This window comes from Onychostruthus taczanowskii, unplaced genomic scaffold (genome assembly GCF_017590055.1).
Source record: "Onychostruthus taczanowskii isolate IOZ18803 unplaced genomic scaffold, ASM1759005v1 scaffold2, whole genome shotgun sequence".
NCBI classification, from domain to species: domain Eukaryota; kingdom Metazoa; phylum Chordata; class Aves; order Passeriformes; family Passeridae; genus Onychostruthus; species Onychostruthus taczanowskii.
Window position 1 is genome coordinate 3021535 of NW_024499239.1, and position 20041 is coordinate 3041575.

The 20041-nt window shown below is 38.7% G+C and overlaps 1 protein-coding gene across 6 annotated transcripts; it reads left to right on the forward strand.

Moving 5' to 3' along the window:
- Positions 1-932: 932 nt before the first annotated feature.
- Positions 933-18253, forward strand: AASDH (aminoadipate-semialdehyde dehydrogenase). 6 transcript variants are annotated; one of them, XM_041402934.1, is made up of 15 exons: positions 933-1320; positions 1765-2000; positions 4329-4449; positions 5144-5484; positions 6176-6368; positions 6909-7150; positions 8473-8579; positions 9033-9205; positions 9731-9923; positions 10436-10554; positions 11856-12693; positions 13781-13944; positions 14528-14653; positions 15852-15983; positions 17004-18253. In XM_041402934.1, exons 1-15 carry the CDS (start codon positions 1147-1149, stop codon positions 17400-17402), a joined length of 3558 nt encoding a protein of 1185 aa, XP_041258868.1. In that variant the 5' UTR covers positions 933-1146; the 3' UTR covers positions 17403-18253. The 6 variants fall into 6 exon arrangements, with proteins under 6 accessions (XP_041258868.1, XP_041258874.1, XP_041258870.1 ...); XM_041402936.1 differs by having other exon boundaries at positions 1229-1280; XM_041402935.1 differs by having other exon boundaries at positions 1230-1280; positions 1694-2000.
- Positions 18254-20041: the final 1788 nt, after the last annotated feature.

Below are 20041 nucleotides of genomic sequence, written 5' to 3' on the forward strand. Positions count from 1 at the left end.
TAAGTAAAGAGGAGATACTTTTAAGTGTCATTCTATTCTGACAGCTGGATTTATGCTTCAGGTTACCAGACACTATCACATACAGCCAACATACACACCAGTGAGTGTGCTGAAGAAGAAAACTCTGGCTTTAGGTGTCGCTATTTGCATTAATATTTTACTGTGAAACCGTTTCTGCTGTATTACCAATGTGCAACTGTGCCAAACTATCACTAAGGCAACGTGACAAACAGCAGAAAGCTGATGTCTAACTTCTCCCATGCAAACATTAAAATGGCTGTGTGTCTTCTCGTTCTCTCCCTGAGGCATCACCGGCACCAGGAGCAGAGGCTTATTTAATAAGGACACCTTGAATGCGCCTCGGAGCCAAAGCAAGTCCTTTACTGTGAGGGTGGTGAGGCACAGGCTGCCCAAAGAAGCCGTGGATGCTCTGTCCCTGGGAAGTGCTCAAAGCCAGGCTGGATGGGCTATTGAGCAGCCTGGTCTAGTGAAAGGTGTCCCTGCTCACAACAGGGTGTTGGGAATTAGAGGATTTTAAAGGTCCCTTCCAGTCCTTATTATTCCACGGTTCTGTGACTTTGTGTCATTAAGTCACGCACGCGGCCCCCAGGCAGTACCGGTGCCCCCTTCCCCGAGCACGGCTCCCGCTACCCTCACCCTCACTCCTCGGAGCCGTATCCGGGGCGAAGCCCAGCCCCGGCCGCCGCCGTTCGCCCCGCCGGGAGGGCTGGCTGCAGGGCCCGCCCCAGAGCACAGTCCAGGGATGCTGCAGGGACCGCTCCCTGCAACCCCAGGGTCCTCCCACTGCCAGCACCGGCAAGGGCGGAGCTCCCGCCCCGCAGCCCGGACGTGACATCCCAGCCCGCCCGCCCACGGCGGTACGGCCGGCAGGAAGGCCCGTACCACCTTCTGTGCCGGAGGGGGACGGACACACGGGGACCGAGAGGGGGGAATCTTGCTCTTCGCCCAAGCCATCTGCATTAGTTTTTAGCCCCTTTCCCACGTCTGCCGGGGACAGCGGGGAAGGCTTTGGCGCACTCGCTGTTCCTCTCTCCCTCGCTCCTTCCCTCAGGAAGCAATGGCGCAAGGCTCTAGCGGAGCTGGCGCTGCTTGTGGGTACCCAGACGGCGCGGCGGCCGCTGGCCAATGAGAGCGCGGTATTACCGCACATCTCCCCCCCCCGCCAATCGGAGGCGCCGCCGCTGGCGGGCTGGGGCGGGGCCAGGAGGGCACCCGGAAGTGCCGCGCACGGGGATCTCGAGGAGCGCCGGGGGCCGCCGGTTTGTGTCCGTCCCCGTCTCTGTCCCATGTGGAAACGGAGTAACCTGAAAGAGGAGAGCGGGGGCCGTAGCCTGGATTCGTCCGGTCACCGGTCCGGCTTTGGCGGGAGGGCTCGCGGGGCAGAAACAGGCACAAGCACGAGCAGTGCCTCAAAAGTTCACGTGTTGGGGGTTTCTGCTTGCGAAGGAAAGATTCGTTTTTCACAATTCCATTGAAAGAGTTACTAATTAATTAAGCTGTGTTAAGTTATTAATTCAGTGATGCCCAGCTTTAAAAATAAAATTGTAACGGTGAGGAACAAACTACCTCAGTAGAAGTCACGAATCCAGCTTTGCACCTTTTGCAGTCTAAGGCGTGGTAGAGCTGTGTATTCTGTGCCATTGACCTGACTTTTCCCCCTCCTTTCTGGTAGTGTTTTGTGTGCCTTTGTAGTCGGGCTGACGTGTTAGAGGTGGGGCGGTGTGAGAGCTGTGGTTCCTGCAGGGCGCGGCGATGCTGCAGGAGCTGGTGGCCCGGGCGGCCGGCGAGCACCCGCGCAGGCCCGCGGTGTGCTTCCATGCGTGCCGCGGGGAGCCCCCAGCCTCCTACTCCTACGCCACGGTGCTCCAGCTTGCCGTGGAGCTGACAGCTTTCCTTCAAAAGCACTGCGACCGCCGAGGCAGATGTGAAATAGGCCTTTACTGCTACCCGGGAATAAACCTGCCGTCTTGGATCTTAGGGTAATGGTCTGAATGCTTGCACTATGTGTTGTTTTTTTAGGGGTTGTCTCTGTTAAAGCAAATTTTACAGTTTGTGTTTTTAACAACAACAAAAATGCAGTAATAGCATAGTAGCGCCGTCCCGGCGCTGGAGGCTTGCATCACTCAGGAGAAAAGATGGCAATATGACAGTCATTTGAAGAGCCATTGCTACAATATTTCTGAATCATAAGCCTTAAAGTTGTAAACTGTCTGTAACTGCATCCCTTCTTTAGAAGTGATTCAGCATGTTTACAGAAATACAAAAAAATTAATGACTTGTTTCGGCAGTGGAGAGACAGGGAGACTGACTTGGTGATCAGAATCTGATTTTATTGTGGGATACAAGTGCTTATATGCTATTTCAGGGAGACTAGTAATGTATACTACAATTATTAGGTTAAAATCACGTACACAAACTTATGCATATAACAACATCTCTTGCTTGCAGAGTTTAATGGGATTTCCTTTTTCTGGTAAACCCATTTGATTTAATCTTCTTGCAATCTAGGTCTAATTTTCAAAGTTCTGTTTGCTTTTGCCAAGGCATCCTGTTATCAAATCTCTTATGTTAACCAGGTCTAAAGTCCATCATCTGTCTTGTGTTCCCCAACATTCCAACAGACTTGTAAATTTATTCTGGTTGTTTAAAACCGGAAGTGATCTGACAGAAAACATCTATTGAGAAAAGGACTGTGCAGGTTTTTTTTTAATGAATGGTCTTGCTGGCTATAAAAAAAAAAAAAAAAAGATGTTCTGAATGCAAAATCCATGTTTTAAGCTAAATGAACATATGTTTAATGTTCCATTATAATATTACGGAAAGAAGTAATGAGCTTTGTAACACTAAAGTGGTGTTGATTAACTGATGGCTAGGAAATTGAAATGCTTGTGATCTCAACACTCAAGAGTGTTAATCCATGAATTTTTAAAATCCTGCTTCTGCTGGGGGATTCTAATGTTTGTATCCTTTATATAGGTATCTTTTGTATTCCTAGCATTTATGTTGGAATAGACAGTCACAGGATCACAAGCCTATTTTTTTCAGCTGATGAATACAGCAGCAGTTGTGCTTCCTGGGGGCGTGCTCTGTGTCGGTGTCTTCCTGTTGTTCACACCTCATGTAAAATACAGAATGGCACCAGAAGAGGTACCACAGTGGAGTGTAAGGATTTCAGTGGAGTGAGAAAGCAGTGTAATCATAAACCTTCCGCAAGCACTGAGGAACTTTCTCACCAGTCAGAGAAATGCTTCTGCCCCAGCACAGCAGGTTGCTCTGAGATGTTGTGCAGGCACCATCCCTGGAGGTGTTCAGAACCTGACTGGACAAAGACCTGAACAGCCTGGTGTGGTGTCACAGCTGGCTCTGCCTGAGCAGGAGGTCGAACTCAGCATACTGATGTTCCTTGCTGTCTGATTTGTCCTGTATCCCAGTGAACTGAGTGTAACAGTTTTCTTTTGCTGTCTGAGGGGGATCTGCTGGGGTTCTTTGATTCTTGCAGCTGTCATAGCGAGTAGCTGGCGGCCGTGTGATGCAGGGCAGGTTTAAGTGCTTGCTGGCACAGGTGGCTGTAGGAGCCTGCGGGATGCTGCCCTTCCCACGTCTCCGTTCGGGACCTCGGCACTACTGCAGTGACAAGCACTTGCACAGAGAGGAAGTACAATAAATAAATTTTTACCTACAGTACAGAACCCAACAGCAGAGCAGATGTTAGGAGTTTTGGGGACAGTTCATGCTTCAGCCACCGCTTAGTCGCTTTGGTTCTCGGGGCAGCGGTGAGTTCAGCGCTTGTGGCTGTCCGGGAGTGCTGCTGTGGGGCAGGGACCGGGAGCACGGGCACTTGGAGCTCCTCCACCTGCCTTGTAGGAAAGACATCCCAGGGCCTGCTCAGATTTTCTCACGCTGCGTTCTTTGCACTCGTAGGAAAGTGTTTTCAGCATGCAGGCTTCTGTTGCTTTCTAGAATATGTTTATACGTGTTGTATGTGGGTAAATGAAAAGGTTATATTTCTATTTCTAGTCAATATCAGAAGGTTTTAAAATGTGATGCTGTTGGTGTCAGTGATACCCTTTTTCATCACTGACTTGCTTGGCCTGAAAAAATATTGAATGTTTTCATCTAGCTTTAGTCTTTTCCCTTGCTGTAAAACTGATTTTCATCCTACTTCGTTACCAACAAGATCTTTAGAAGTCATATTATGACTACATTTTATAGCTCAGGCAACTGTAAAGGTATAAAAGAAATTTTAGCAAAATCTAAGAGGATTTTCTTATTTTTTTAATTGTTTTAAAACATTTGTCTTTTATTAGAATCCTTCAAGTTCCAGCTGCCTATTCACCTATTGATCCAGATGCACCACCAACCATATCCACTTACTTCATGAAGAAAAGCAACCTTCAGTATATTCTTGTTGAGAATGACAAAATAAATGTAAGTGTTCAGGCTTCTATAGGAAGCATTAAAGGACAATTTAGGCGGTAGATATGCAAATTGAATTCTGTTTTAATAGGCTGGGATAGAATGCTTTTGTTTTTTCATGGCAAAAGGTTCTCTTTCTTATTCAGAAAGGAACATGTTTAAAATCAGAAGTACTAAATGTTTCTCTCTTCTTCAAAACAAATGCCTTCTTTCCTTTTACAATGTTGTTCAGGCAACCTTGTTGGGCACTGATATTGGAAGACCTTTTCAGACTTGTTTCTTTATATGTCAGTGCTAAGAGTTGGAAATCTGCAGTAGTTAAAAAAGCTCCTGCATTTAATACTTGGGTTTCTCTTTGTCTAACTCATCCCAAATTTTATACCCTCACTCATTGCAAAGGGAATGGACAAGTTACAATTCAGATTCCTTGGTCTTCTGCAGTGGGTTTTTTTGTATATTTTCCATTTCTTTTTTCCATTTGCTCAGATAGCTGTTTATTTTGCATTTATGAAGTCTGCATTGACTTACAATTAATTTATAGAAATACACGAGCTTATAACTGTCTGATGTGTGTCCTCCAAAAGTAGAGGTATGAAAAATCACAGCTTGTTTGTATGAAATGCTGTTTTCTATTTCATTGCATGCAGTAGAACAACAGCAGTACCTCCCGAGTTCCACTTTTTGAATTGTTCATTTTCTATTGCAGAAATTCCAGATGTCCCATGCTGGCTGTTTTTACCACAATTCTTCTGCCATAGAACATATTGGTTTAACTCTCTTCCAAATGAGCTCAAGCAACACTGATTTCAGTTCTGAAGTAGACAATATGAAAAGTAAATGTGAACCTTTCAAAGCTGTGGGTAACTCACAGCCAGAATATACTGTTTGCCCAGATCAAACCGAAGTAAAATCATCAGAAGAAGGATACATGGATGCTGGCCAGAAAGACACTTTAGCATATGTCTTGCATACATCAGGAACTACAGGGATCCCCAAAATAGTCAGAGTGCCTCATAAATGTATAGTGCCTAATATTCAGCATCTTAAGTAAGTGTGGTTTTCAGTTTTCCTTTCAAATGCTTTTACGAACTTGATGCTTTTAGGATTTTTTTGTAATACTTCAGAGCAGTGTAGGGTTTTTGCTGACACAGCTTCACTTCTTCCTTCTTATCCACCTTTGTGGTTTTTTTGCTTTTATTTCCAAGTAGAATTGTATAACAGTTTGTTTCTCTATCAGTATTATACTTAAATGGTGCTTTGCCTCCATTTTTGGGGGCTGTGCTTCAAATAGTGCACTGTTGCTCTAAGTTTTGTACCATCATCTGGCTTGTGGTTTAAAAGAAACAGACAAAAAAATTAATCATTTGTTCACAGCTATATTAGCTGTGTTCTGTAGTTCTTAATTCATAATTCTTTTTTAGGCTAGCCAGGTATCTTCTGTTTCATTTCACATTAAAAAAAAATTATGGAAAATACAATATTCTTCCTGTCTTGTCTTTTTCCTTTCTTCTTCTTTGCTTTTTCTTTCTTTATATTTATCCTTTTTTAATGAGCATCTGTTAGTTGAAATATGCCTTTCAGTGAACTCTGTTGGTGTGTAATATGGTGGGTATCTTCATAAGACCTTTAAGATTTGAGCTTTGCTAATGCATTTCTTTCATGATTTTCATTCTTTTAGTTGGGAAGGTTTTTTTGACTGCATGCAACAGATTCGTAATTCCTAGCTTTCTTATTTTAGATCTATATTTGAGATCACACAGGATGATGTGCTGTTCCTGGCATCTCCTCTCACATTTGACCCATCTGTGGTTGAACTGTTCGTGGCTCTGACAAGTGGAGCCTCTATTCTTATCGTACCAAACACCATTAAAATGATGCCTGTGGAGCTCTCTGCTGCTCTGTTTCACCACCACCACGTGACAGTGTTGCAGGTAGGCAAAATCTAAGTGTCTCCAGTGTCTTGCTTCTCACTTTTGCTAATGTGTACTACTTTTTTGTCAGCCTAGAATCTAGTGTTAATAGGACAGGAGTGTTCTTGCTCAAAGGCAATAGCTATCCTTTTTGTTGTAGACTGTTAGCTGTCTAGAAAATTATCATTTGATCAAAACCTCAAACATTTTGTGATAGAAAATACTGAGCTGAAGACTATTTTAAGAAAACTTTACTTATTAAGAATTAAATGAATAATTCTGTTAATTAAGCTTTTTGTTCTGAAGAATCTGGTAATAGAGTAAACTGTTACAGACATTTTAATTACTTTTTAATGGGCTTGATCTTTATTTAGTCATAAACAAGTTTTAAGTTTTAATGTTAGTTTTTATGCTAATAGTACAACTAAACCAGTGCTAATAGGGTGGTAAAATGTTTGTCATTTTTACAGTAATGAGAACAGAAGAGAGGTACACATACACTGATAAAATGTAACAGTAAAATGTAAATGTAATTTCTCTCTTTTAATATGTATCATTCAGGCAACACCAACACTTCTCAGGAGGTTTGGAGCTCACATTATTAAATCAAGAGTGTTGTCTGCAAATACTTCACTTCGTGTCTTAGCCCTTGGTGGTGAAGCATTTCCTGTACTGAGTCTCTTGAAAAGTTGGAAGCACAAGGAGAACAAAACAAGCATTTTTAATCTCTATGGTATTACTGAAGTGTCAAGCTGGGCCACTTGCTACAAGATTCCTGAGGAGGTTTTTAGTGCTGATTTTAGGTAGGAAAATTCACTGTTCTCAATTGCTTGGCATGTGAATGATGAAAATCACCAGAAATAGAACCTCAGTCTGCTGTTACCAGGGCTACTGAGTCCTCATGAGTGTTTATACTGGTGAAGTTACATTTGGGTTTTATGTAGAAACAAACTAATCCATTGTCTCATGAGCCACTACAGCCCCCTCTCCCCTATTTTAGTAGTGCGGGTGACAGAAATTTGTCCAAAGTGGCTCACCCAAGGTTTCATAGTAATTTAAACTTCAAGAAATACTTTATTTTTATCATTTATCACTCTGTCATATTTCACTCAGTTTCTGACTTGTTTGGTTGTTTGGCATTTTTTCTTCATGTTATTTTATAGAGTTGTGAAAGGTACTTCCCATTATCTCACTGTTTAATTTTCTCTCTGAAATGTGCGATTATTCCATGCCATAATAATTATACATACAGTTTGAGTTAAATGTGTCCTACAAAATGGGATGGTTTGCACAAATGCTGTGATATATTAACCTGGTGCTTAAACCCTTGAAGACTAAAAATGGTGGATTGTCATGAAGTGTTATTACATTCTCATGTAAAACTAATTTTCTCTGAGTTCAAACAAAAAATGTAATACTTTAAAATAGAAATTGAACTGGAATTCATTCCAAAGTTATTTAAAGTTGCTTTAAGTTTTGCTTTACTGAAGAAAATATATTATTCTATACTCCCACTCAGAAATAGCTTCTATATTCGATAAATGGGGTCCTGCAACTGCTTGAAGAGGCTGGAGAATGAAGGGAAAGGAAGGAGTTGGTCAGTAGTTCAAGAGAAGTCTATAATAGATACACGACATTAAAATGACAATTTCTTGTATTTCAGTCTTTTCTGAACTGGACATTTTCTAAATCTTTTTCTGAACTTTTCTTAACTGTACTTATTAAAATGGAATAAAAAATTAAGCAGGGAAGAATGAGTTAGAAAGCAGTTACCGATGTTTAAATTGGTTGACTTGATGGGTGTTTCAATCTGGGAGACTTAAAAGTTGACTAAAATGATTGGGGTTCTCTCAGGGTATTTCAGGGTCTATTCAGGCCTTATTTTATATAGTTCTGTGGGGTGTTCTGGTATATATTAGTGACACCTATGCACACTGATAAGGCTTTTTTAATTTTTAATAAATTGATACCTTTTTGAAGAAGAAGCATTTGTGGAAAGAAGTCCCAAGCATGTACCTTTGCTCCAGTGCCAGTCTTTTAAAAAACTACATGATGCTGATTTCTGGGGCAGTTGTTTTGTGTTCAGAAGAGAAAGACTTTTACTGTTTCTCTCTAATATATTCAGAACAGATTTTCCTGTACCTTTGGGGTCACCGCTCCTTGGAACAAAGCTTGAGGTCAGAGATGCCAATGGATCTGCAGTTCTTGAAGGCGAGGGACAAATATTTATAGGTTATTTTATGTTTCTAATTCTTCTAAGATGCTGTTCTTAATTGACTGATGTTTAATATATTGATTATTTTACTTGATATTTGCCTGTGATATACAGATTGCAATAACATTTTAAGCTCTGATTGGGCTGGGAACCTTCTGATAGTATTTTAGATTATTGGAATCGTGAACAGGAAATTACCCTCATTTTATCTGCAGACTATGCCTTCATTGTATTGATTTCTTTTTCCCTTCTTGCATTTTGACATTCTCAGCTGAAGTAATTTCTGTGTATTAACTGAATTAACTGCATAGCCAAAATTGCACATTGCAGAAGCTTGGATGTTGGTAATAATATTTCAATATTTCTTATAATTCATGGTAAAATTTAAGAGAATTTGATAAAACATTCTTTATAATTTTCATTTACAGTTAGCTATTTAATATATATGACCACAATCTTTTTTTGTCTAGGTGGTGAAGAACGAATCTGTTTTCTTGATGATGAAGTAGCTGTGCCTCAGGGTACAATGAGAGCAACAGGGGACTTTGTAAGAGTGAAGAATGCAGAGTTGTTCTTCTTGGGTCGGAAGGACAATCAGATTAAACGTCACAGCAAACGTTTTAATATTGAATATCTTCAGCAGGTGAGTGCTCACATCCACAGAGTAGAGTATGCCACTATAAAAAGGCAGCTGTAAGAAACACATTTTTATCATCAGAAATGGGTATTTGCTTGTTTTCAGATGACTTCTGGGAGTCTAAAGGAATTTGGTGGGTGTATTATAAAAAATCTAGTCACATAATTTAGGGAGGAGTTTGTTCTGAGTTCTTGGGAATCTGTTTTATTGTATGTTTTCTTCCAGGAGAATTGAGAAATGTATAAAGATCTGAAAAGTACTGAGTGTAGTGATTGTTCTACAAGACTGAGTGTTAGACTCCTGGATTATATCTCCTTCATGGCATTTTGGCAAATAATACATGTATCTCTGAGTTCGTTTTTATGTGAAATACAAGTTTCAGCTATAAAAGAAACTATTTCATAGGATGTTATGTAGGAATGTGAGAAAAATACAATTTTTAAAGGTGTGTGGTTTTTTCATCGTTTTCTGCTTCTTTTACTCTATTGATGAAATGCATTTCAAAACAAGACGAATGTTTTTTAATTACAGGTTGCTGAAGATCTTTGCCAGGTAGAAGCTTGTGCAGTTACCTGGTATCATGAACAAAAACTTATCCTGTTTGTTTTACCCAAAAATGATTTTGAAGAGAGAGAAACATTTAAGGAACTCCAGAAGCGTCTACCAGCTTATGCAGTCCCTGATGAGATTGTAGTGATTGAAGCTTTGCCTTTAACATCTCATGGTAAATGAAGCCATTAAGAACCCTTGCCACTTGTTTTAATGGTATCCATTGTTTTGTTTTAAAAATTTTTATTGACCAAAGTCCAGTATCTGATTCATGCTTTTAGAATATGTACATTAGATAAGTAATGCCTAGTAGGAAATAGTGGCCATGTATTATTATGTTTTCTTGATGATGATTCATTTGAGAGTCAAAGAGTAGTGGAAAAATCAATTTAGTTTTAACACTGCACATTTCTTACCTCAGTTGCTCCTGTTGCAGTCTGCAACACAACCCTCACTTGTGCTGAGGAGAAAGCAGGCCTTGAAGGTGGGATTCTGTGGGAGGGGTACATTTTCAAAAACCTTACTGGGTTTCAGGTAGTTGATCAACTGTGTAAAAAAATGCAGATGCAGTAGAGTATGAATAAGGAAATACATACAAGAATATAGTGACTATTTGGGGAGAGCAGGTTTTGAAAGTGCTAATACTAAAAGAGCAGTGAAAAAAATCATCCTTTATTTTCTGCAAAGGCAAAGTTGATATATCTGAACTGAACAAGATTTACCAGAACCATCTAAACTCCAGAAGGCGTGACAGTATGCTGAGTGACGCAGAGGAATTGTGGGAAAGATTGCAGTATTTATGGAAGGTAGTATTTTGAGCTGCCTTTTTATCTTTGCAAGTGGATCATTATACATGTGTCAGGAATTAAACAGTTTTAAGAAGTATGACTAATGCAACCAGAACATTCTAGCTGCCTATAGATTTAAGCAGTACAGCTCTATTCTGTTCAGTTAATATTTAAATATAGTTGCTCTGCAGTGGCAAAGAGGGAGTAATTTTTATTTCTCTATCAGATAAAACTGCAGGCTGTGAGGTGTAAGCAGTTAGCATAGAAAGAATGTAATGTCAATAGCTTGAATGCTGCTTCACATGCCAAAAGAACGTGTCACTAAAGAAAACAAGGAACTGGGACATGGAACTTTGTAAAAAATTAGCTGCTGTTTTGTTAGAGTTTCTTATTTCTCAAGGTAATTATAAATTGAAGAGTTCTTTTTTTAAATAGAAGGCACAGTTGCACAACTGTCTCTTGAACTGCCTGTCTGGATTGTTTCTAAATTTCTGTGCTAAAGACTTGTTTTGCAAGGTATTGAAATATGATGGCAAACAATATTACTTTGTTTTTCAAAGGTGGACTTACAAGTTTCACCTGAAAGTGGGATTAGCTGTGGCCTAGCACTCGAACAAGTAAATGTAGTGTATTTTATTTGTCTGTGCTGATCCTTTTCACATTAATGAAGTGATATCCCAGGGGATTAGTTGTGTCCTAGACCCATTATGGACAGCAGAAGGTGGCTTCCAAAACCAAAGGGTTTGGATTTGACATCCAGACTTAATAACAAGGGAGTGTGGTAAGAGGCAACTCAGTTATTGCTGTTTGTTGTAGTAACAATGCCATATGCAAAATCTTTCATGAACTGAAGGGCTTATAACTTCAAAAGTAGGTAGGTAAGTAGGTTACTTAAATAATTTAGAAGTAAAAAATAACAGTTTATATAAGTTTTGTTATTAAAATAAAACACCTGAACTGATTTTATCAGAAGACATCTATGTTTTATCTGCAAAGTTGTCATTGATAAATGGTATTGAAAATGGCCAATGAATTCCCTTTAATTCCTTAGACTGCAGAATTGGAGTTGAGCAAGACATTTTGTAGTACAGAATTAGTATGTCCCTATTTCCTTGTTCTTTCCCAATTCTTGTTCTGTCAGTCCCTCTGTTGGCATTAATATTTTTCAATGATTTTCTGCAAAGTAGTGAATTTTCTCAGTTGCTCATTTTTAGCACAACTTCCAGGTGTTCAGGTGAATTCTACTCCACCTGAGGTTTTGTGTGTGACATGGTATAACACCTGTGGACTGATACCTCTTTCCCTCTTTTTTTCTCTAGTCTGTCCTTGGTCTTCCATGTGATTCCACTGGAATTTCTAAAGATGCAGTATTTCTGTACAGTGGTGGAGACTCCCTAAAGGCACTACGATTTCATGAAGAAATTGAGATGTTAGTAGGCAAAGCTGTGCCTGGACTCCTTGAAGTTATTCTCAGCCACTCAATTGAAGAGATTTACAGACATATTCTTAAAATGCTGTTTCCAGATGAAGAACAATTAATGAATCCTGACAATGCTGTGAAAAGAAAATTAAGAGGGAACAATGGAGAGGAATTCCATGGAAAATACATTAAACTGACATCTGAAAGAGGTCTTGAGATTGCTTCAGGATTAATTCCATTTGTTGCACTGAACAGAGGAAATCATTTTTTCTCTATGAATTTCACCAAGTCTTCTATGCAGCCCAAAAATACAGTACAGGTAGGAATGGAACCACTACAGCAGCCATCCTCTCTGCATTCCACGATCCCAGGTGTAATGAAAAGCCATGTGCAAGGGTCTGAACTGAAGAACAGAATTTTAACACTTGAAAACAAGGCAAATGAAAATGACCATTCTTCTGTTCAGCAAATCCATGCAGAATGTAGCCATTCATCAGTGGCAGAGCTGGCATTGTGCGTGAGGTGGAAGTCAAACACAAGAAAGTGTGTTGATGCATCACCACTGGTTATAATACCAGCTAAAGAAGAAGTATCTGCATCTGTGTATATTGGCTCTCACTCCCATGCAATGCAGGCAATTGATCTAGATTTGGGAGAAATAAAATGGGAGAAGACCCTTGGAGATCGTATTGAGTCTTCTGCCTGTGTATCCAAGTGTGGAAATTTCATTGTTGTTGGTACGTCTTGTTTCAGTCTTTATTTTCAATTATTCTTTCTACTAAATACAAGATGAATGACAGAGAATCACATTTCTTATCTCTGGTTGTCCTCCATCCATCAACTTCCATATCTGCCTCAGAACTAATTTATTGTTAAATAGAAACAGAAGGAAGAAGTAATTTAAGTTTCATGATAACTAGTGATGGAGCTTATCTAACATAAACACTTGTGGTTTATTATATCCCAGTTTATTAATAAGGAATGGCTACAGTTTCTTTTTAAGTGGTAGATTAAGGTGTGACATTTAAACTGTTGGTTTTGGGTTGTTTTTTTTTTTAAAGTATGGAAAGGTAATGCAGTCTTAAAATATCTTTGTAAATTGATAAGAGTTAGAAATTAGTACATGGTACCTCATACTGTTTTCCACAGAGTTTAATTATCTCATTAGACTCTTCTTTTTGGAAATGTAAAGAATGTGTTTGGATAATTTTTTTGGTTTTGTTGTATCTGTTGTCAGCAGAGTTGCCATTATTTATCATGGTGTCATCTTTTTAGCTAATACATTTATGTCACTGGTTAGCACAGTGCTGAGGTTTTTAATGCAACTCTAATGTTGCCATCTTTTTGTTTGTATTTTGATTACTGTTCCCTCTTGATAATAAAATTGAATATTTCATTAACCTGAAGGAGTTTCTATGATGACAGTTCAGTTTTCAATAGAAAACTTAAAAATTTTATTCTTTTAACACATTTTTTTTTCAGAGACAAAACCTAGACAAAGAGGTAATTAAAAAAATTGTATTCTCCCTTTTTGGCAACTGGCTGTGTTTTCTAATATTGCTACTGAAAAATTTGATAGAAAGGTAGTGAAATAAATATATTCTAAATGTAACTTAAAAAAATTACACAGAACAATCATCTTTGACTGTATCAGCAAAACCTTTGAGCTAAAAACACAGGAGGAGCTTTCAAAAATATTTTGAAACTCTACCTTATGAATAATCTTACTTCTTTCCAGCAGTGATGCAACTAGCAGCATAAGTCACACCATAAATGCAAATAATCAATATTCTTTTTTCCCCCATCATGTTTTATTCCACATAGGTTGTTATGATGGCTTAGTGTATGTGCTTCAAAGGAGTGATGGAGAAGTACACTGGACTTTTGTCACAGAAGACACTGTGAAAAGCTCTGCAGTTGTGGACCCTTCCAGTGGACTGGTCTACATTGGATCACATGACCAACACGTGTATGCTTTGGATATTTATGTAAGAAAACTGACTTACTTTTATTTGTAGAACAATAAATATCCAATTTGGACACTATTTGTAGTGCACCAGAAGAAGTTCCACTGGTGTTAGTTTTCTTAGGAATCCACAATCACACTTCTGAAAGTTAGGCCTGCTGTAGGTGGAGTTAGGATTGTATGACAGTAAGCAGACTTAGTGGTATTCTCAGTTGTGGTTCTTGTGCTATTAGTCCTGGTTGAAACCAAATCTTGAGTTTCTTAGTTATTAAATTCTCCATAGGTGTTTCATAATAGGGTGCCTAGCTAGAAATAGAACTGTGGTTTTCAATCTTACATTGTAAATGAGAAGATGGAGGCAGATGGGAAATAGAAGGGGCATATACTGCCTTTTCATCAGCTCAATTTATTTTATTCACTGGAAGAGAAAACCAGTGGCACATGTGTTGCTGTCATGGTGTGTAGATTGTCTTCACTTCTTAGCTAGTATTTGCTGAGTAAACACAGTACTTGGTAATGTTTGACATTCAAAGGTCTTTGTAAACATGAGGAGCTCTAACTACAATTGAAAAATTGTTTATTATTCTTTTTTCATGTACTTACAGAAAAAGGTGTGTATATGGAAGTTACACTGCGAAGGTGGAGCGGTGTTTTCATCTCCTTGCCTCAGTTCATTTCCACATCATCTCTATGTTGCTACACTAGGAGGACTGTTACTGGCTGTTAACCCAGTACGTACCTTTGCTTATGTATCTTTCAGCCAAATGTATTTCTGAAGTTAAGATTGCTATTCTGATGAAGGGGAAGATGATCATATGTTGCCATGAAATATTTTTCACTTGCAGGCATTATAATGATATACAAGGTTACCATAATACTTCCCATACTTCAGAAATCTACCTGGTGATAAGGAGGACTGAAATTACTTGGGTGAATTCACATGCTGACCATAGGCCAAAATTGCAGTCAGTTTCTTGTCATTCCTGTATCTGTAACCAGGGATAGAGCAAGTCTGTAGATTTATTTCCTGCCCCCTCCTCCTTTGACAGTAGGACTGGAAAAAAAAAATATACAGAAGTCAGAACAGAATGCAGGAAGAAGCCCCTTCATTCTTCGTACTGCTTCCCTCCCGATATTTAATAGCTGTCCTTTTAATCTCAGTGTGCAGCTCTGTTCTTTGCACTGGAGAAATGGCATTCTTGATAGATGTGGAGCAATTTCATGGTTTTCTGAGGCATTGTTGGCTTACAGCTGGTCCTGCCTGATAAAAGGGACTAGAAGCAGCTGGTAATGTTTCTATACTCACACAACACAGAGCATCAATCCTAATCACCTTTACCTTCCTCCCACTACAACTGTCCTCAGCAGTAACCAGTCTACCATTAGAAAACTAGTGTGTGGTTTTGCAGCAAGAGTGGGCTGTGCTTAAGAAAAGGTATTTTTTTTATTCTGTAATCCACAATAAGAGGTAGTTGAGAAACCCACCCACAAGTGAGTCTGCGCCTTCCTATTTTTGTGAATAATCCTAATTCCTGCGGAATGTGCAGGATACAGTAGGAATGCATTGTGACAGTCATAGATAGTGAGTTGCAACATGTCCTAGAGTATCAATATAACTTGATTCCAAAGTATCTCTGCTTCATTGGTCCTTGTCATATACTGAGCAGCTGGGAATGAAATAAAAAACTGAATCTGGCATTTATTAGAACTCTTGCTAATACACTATTAATTGTTACTTTGCCTACAGTGAGGAAGAAAATTAGGTTTTGATTACATTTTTGTTTTGTGTAGGTGTTGTTGTTTTGGTTTGGGGGTTTGGCTTTTTATTCCACACTACATAAGGGCTGGGTCAGGCAGTGATGGAAGGGTTTTTTGTGCTGTTTCTGATAGTTGTGTTAAGCATCACATATTCCATGCTGCCACTTACAGGTGACAGGGAGTAAGATTTGGAAAAGCAACCTTGGAAAACCACTCTTCTCCTCTCCTCACTGCAATGAGAACTACGTCTGTGTTGGGTGTGTGGATGGAAACTTATATTGTTACACTCATTCTGGCGAAAAGGTAAAAGTGTTGTGGGATTTTTATGTCCATCACAAAACCCTAAATAAGATACTTTATTAGGACTGTTTTCTGAGGCTTAATGATTGACACATACCTTTTTGTGAACCAAACAGAAGTGCCTGTTGTTAGAGATGAGAAAGTAGAAAAACTGCCTAGGATAGTCCATGGCAAAATCACAAACTCAAGATGCAGTAAGAGAAAGTCTCGTTCAGACCTTATACCCAAAGTAAATTGTCAAGTTTAGTGCCAGCAAATGAAATTATTTCATTTGGAGCTTTCCAAGGAGGTTTAAGGCATCTCTTCTGTAAGATGGTAGTTATTCAGAAGTAAAGGTTTCTTAGAATTTTTATGCATTTGTCAAAAAACTGCCAAATCATAATTCTGCTAAGATATGTGTAAGCCTTCACATTGAATTAAGTGAAAGTATTTTTTTGGTTCCTAAGAGATAAATGTAGTTTGTATCTGGTGTTAAAACAACTGACACTGTTCATTTGTTGGCCTGAGATGCATTATACATGGCAATTCCTGAGTCTTTTTCTGATTATAAAATACATGTTAGTCCATCCGTGCACTGCTCTCTGCTTGCAGCAGTGTTGCAGACCTGGTACTCTCTTGAGGAGGGATCTGCACATTGTTAGCATAAGCAGAGGAAATCTGTATTACAAAATGAATATATGCCTTTCTGGCAAAGAATGACATATTAACAGGATTCTTGATGTTCATAATTGTACAACAGCCCAAAAATATTATTTTCCCAGATTGGCCATTTTTATGTGGGCGTCACCAAAGGTAGTAACTCTTCCCTCTTCCACATCTATTTTATGAGACTTTTATTGCTTACTCTCTGTGTAAAACCTTATTTATAATTTGACAAAGATTTACCTGCCCTCACTGAAATCTAGTATGCTTTTGAAATGAAATGCTCTCCTATCAACAATGAGTCTATTAAAAAATTACGGTTGCTGTAAAACTGATAATGTAAAAAACCTTTGGTAATGGGTGGTTATGTTCTTTCTGTAGGTTTGGCAATTTTCCACTAATGGACCAGTGTTTTCATCTCCATGCCTCTCAAGTTTAACTAAGCAAGAAATATTTTTTGGCTCTCATGACTGCTTTATCTACTGCTGTAACATGGAGGGTAATTTACTGTGGAAATTTGAAGCCACTTCAAGTGTATATGGAACACCATTCATTTTCCAAAGTGATGACTTAAATAACAAAATTCTCTTGGCAGCAGTATCTACAGATGGCAAAGTGTGGATCCTGAATGCCAAGAGCGGAACAGCAGAAGGAGTAGATAAGCTTCCAGGGGAGGTTTTCTCTTCGCCTGTAGTATGGGGAACAAAGCTTGTTGTTGGCTGTAGAAATGATTATGTTTATTGTCTGGATCTGTATATAGCAGGAAAAAGTAACAGCTAAGATGTTAGGCTGCTTCCTTGTTATTGTTTACATTTGTAAAACTAGGAGCTCACAGGTGCTCTCTACCCCTCTGCCTATTTTGCTGCAGGCAAGAGATGCTCCTTGCAGGCTTATCAGGTGGCATTTTGCATCAGGCAGTGTCCAGTATGGAGGGAGAATGGCTGCTCAGCACCGTGCCAGGGAGGGGACAAAGCGTGTAAGGTGCCGTATTCCACAGCTTGGATAGCAGGCTTATCTCCGAGGGAGGAATGTGCTGCTTTCTCTGAGACCCTCCTCGCCTGTGCCTGGCTCTTCCTTGCACCAGACTAGTGTTTGTCTGTCTGTCAAGATTTCTGTGCCCGGCAAGCTAACCCAGGTCCTTTTTTGAATGTAACTTTTAACTTGATTTCTGGAGACATAGCCTGAATTTCATATACCTGGAAGGAGCCACCTGTTTACTACAGTTTGTACAAACAGAATAGTTCATCTTTTGTGGACCTCAGCCTATCATGGATTAATTAATCTAGCATACACTTAGACTTCATTGAAGTCAGTAGGAGTTGCCTCTTGTATTCTAAAGTAGAAATAACACTATAAATATTTATTATATTTCAATGACAGGAACAGTATGAGTTCCAAGATGAAGTGTGCACTGCTCAAATTAACCGCTGTAAAAGAATTTTTTAAAGATATTTGAATGAATGCTGTTTACATTGTCTTCAAAAGAACTATTAATAAAAGGTTGTGTAAATTGGGTTTTGTGTTCTTTAACACCTTAGCAATAAGTACCAGTGGTTTTGGTAATGCAAATCAAGTACTTGCAGTGGCAAAAGTACACTTCACTGAGAGCACTTCCTAAGAGTCTTCTAAAAGAAGTGTAGTAGAAACTCTTATCTTACTTGTTCTCATGAGCCATCTACTTTGAATCCTGTGTAGTGTGTAGTACAGTTGTAGCACTGTAACAAGTTCTATTTGTAAGGCCAACCTGAACTACATGATCAGCAAAATGAGACAAAGGACATATATCAATGATTAGATAATTTTGACCAGGTTATAGTTTAATAAGATTTAAAATGACAGTATAATAAACAATTGCACTTTAAAACATTTGAAAAATTAAAAAAAGTACACAACAAATACCCCACAATTATACATCTTGTAGTTTTTATACATTACTATATGAACATAGAGGTTAATCATATATAACCTTGTCAAAAGAAATGGTATTTTGTGTTTGTATAAGTTACAAAAAATTGAGACAATATACTACATAGTGGTTTATTCGGTTCTTAAAACATTTTTGCTGTTTTAAACTGGGTAGTAGTGTTTTGGATTTATTTTTACAGATTTCCAATACTTTATCAGAAATGGCTGCAACAAAGCTAAAGCAAAGTAAAACTTCACTTCATTGGTATTTAGTGCAAATCTTTGTTAATTTAACATGAAATGTTACTGTTGCACATGTACACTCTGGAAATGTTTCTGTCAAGTACTGTACATAATACAGTTTCCATTGTTACACTAGATACCTTTATGGTTGGAAAAAAACTCTGCTTTGAAGCTTTAGCTTAGGACCATTCTTAATGAAATCTCTATTCTATGTGCTATAAATGGATTGTATTGGAAAATTGCATCCTTATGTCATGCACAATAGCACCTAATTTTGCTATGCTTTTCAGAATACCAGTATCTTTAATCCTGATTTACTTCACCTTCTCTGTATTTCTACCTGGCTCCCCCTCCCAAAAAATAATTGTAAAGATGGATTTCAGGCAGTTTAGTTATTACATATCCATACTGCAAGTAAACAAACTTGGAAAAATATAAATTTAAATTTAAGATTCACTAATTCCAGGTGCTAGCAGAGCAAAAGGAATTACAGGGCCAATTCTTTCTTCAGATATTGAAGGCAATAAGTTGGGTGGTTTTCCCAAGCATTTGAGAGCAGCATTGTCTCATTTCTGCTTAAAACATGTTACTTATATTACTGGTAAAGGTTGCTTCAGAGGTTTTGGTTTTAAATATGAAACTGAGCAAAACTGATGGCTTAAGACACCCAAGAAAGCCCATCTTGCTGCTGCACATGTACTCAATCTAACACATCCGTTGTGTTTGTGCTACTGTAACCATGATACTGAGCCCCTGTTTTCTGTTTGGTGGGAAAGGCTGTACTTGCTAATGATTTTTGCTGAAACTTCTTTTTGATTCTAAGAACAGAGTGTACAACAGGTTGCATTCTGTTTCCTGCATAGTTTAAAATGCTGTTTCTCATGCTGCTTACAGCAGTTTGGCTAAAACACTTCCATGAAGCATATGTTGTATCATTCTATAATGATCGAATTTCTTTTCATGAAAATGTCTCCCTTTATGATGTTGAAGGCTTAAAAGTTCCTTTGAGCCTTATGGTTGTAAGAAGGAGGCTTTCAATATTTCAAAATTTATTTATTTAATAGGATGACATTTTAAAATGCAGGCCTAGAGATTTCTGTGGGATGTTGAGAATAGTGACATTTTTATTCCACTTATGGACTTTATCCTTTTTTTTTTAAGAGGGAGGGGGTGGACATTTCTGTTTTAGTTATGTGAAGTAATAAAGAGTTCGATTGCCACACCAGATACCTGAGATGGGGTAAGTAAACTTCTTTTTGAAGTGTTCTGGC

Excerpts from the sequence above, each read along its gene's own strand:
- AASDH (XM_041402934.1), top strand. The coding sequence starts at position 1,147 with ATGAGAGCGCGGTATTACCGCACATCTCCCCCCCCCGCCAATCGGAGG. Across the intron at positions 1,321-1,764 it reads CTGTCCCATGTGGAAACGGA|GGCGCGGCGATGCTGCAGGA; the intron begins GTAACCTGAAAG and ends TGGTTCCTGCAG. Across the intron at positions 9,206-9,730 it reads ATATTGAATATCTTCAGCAG|GTTGCTGAAGATCTTTGCCA; the intron begins GTGAGTGCTCAC and ends TTTTAATTACAG.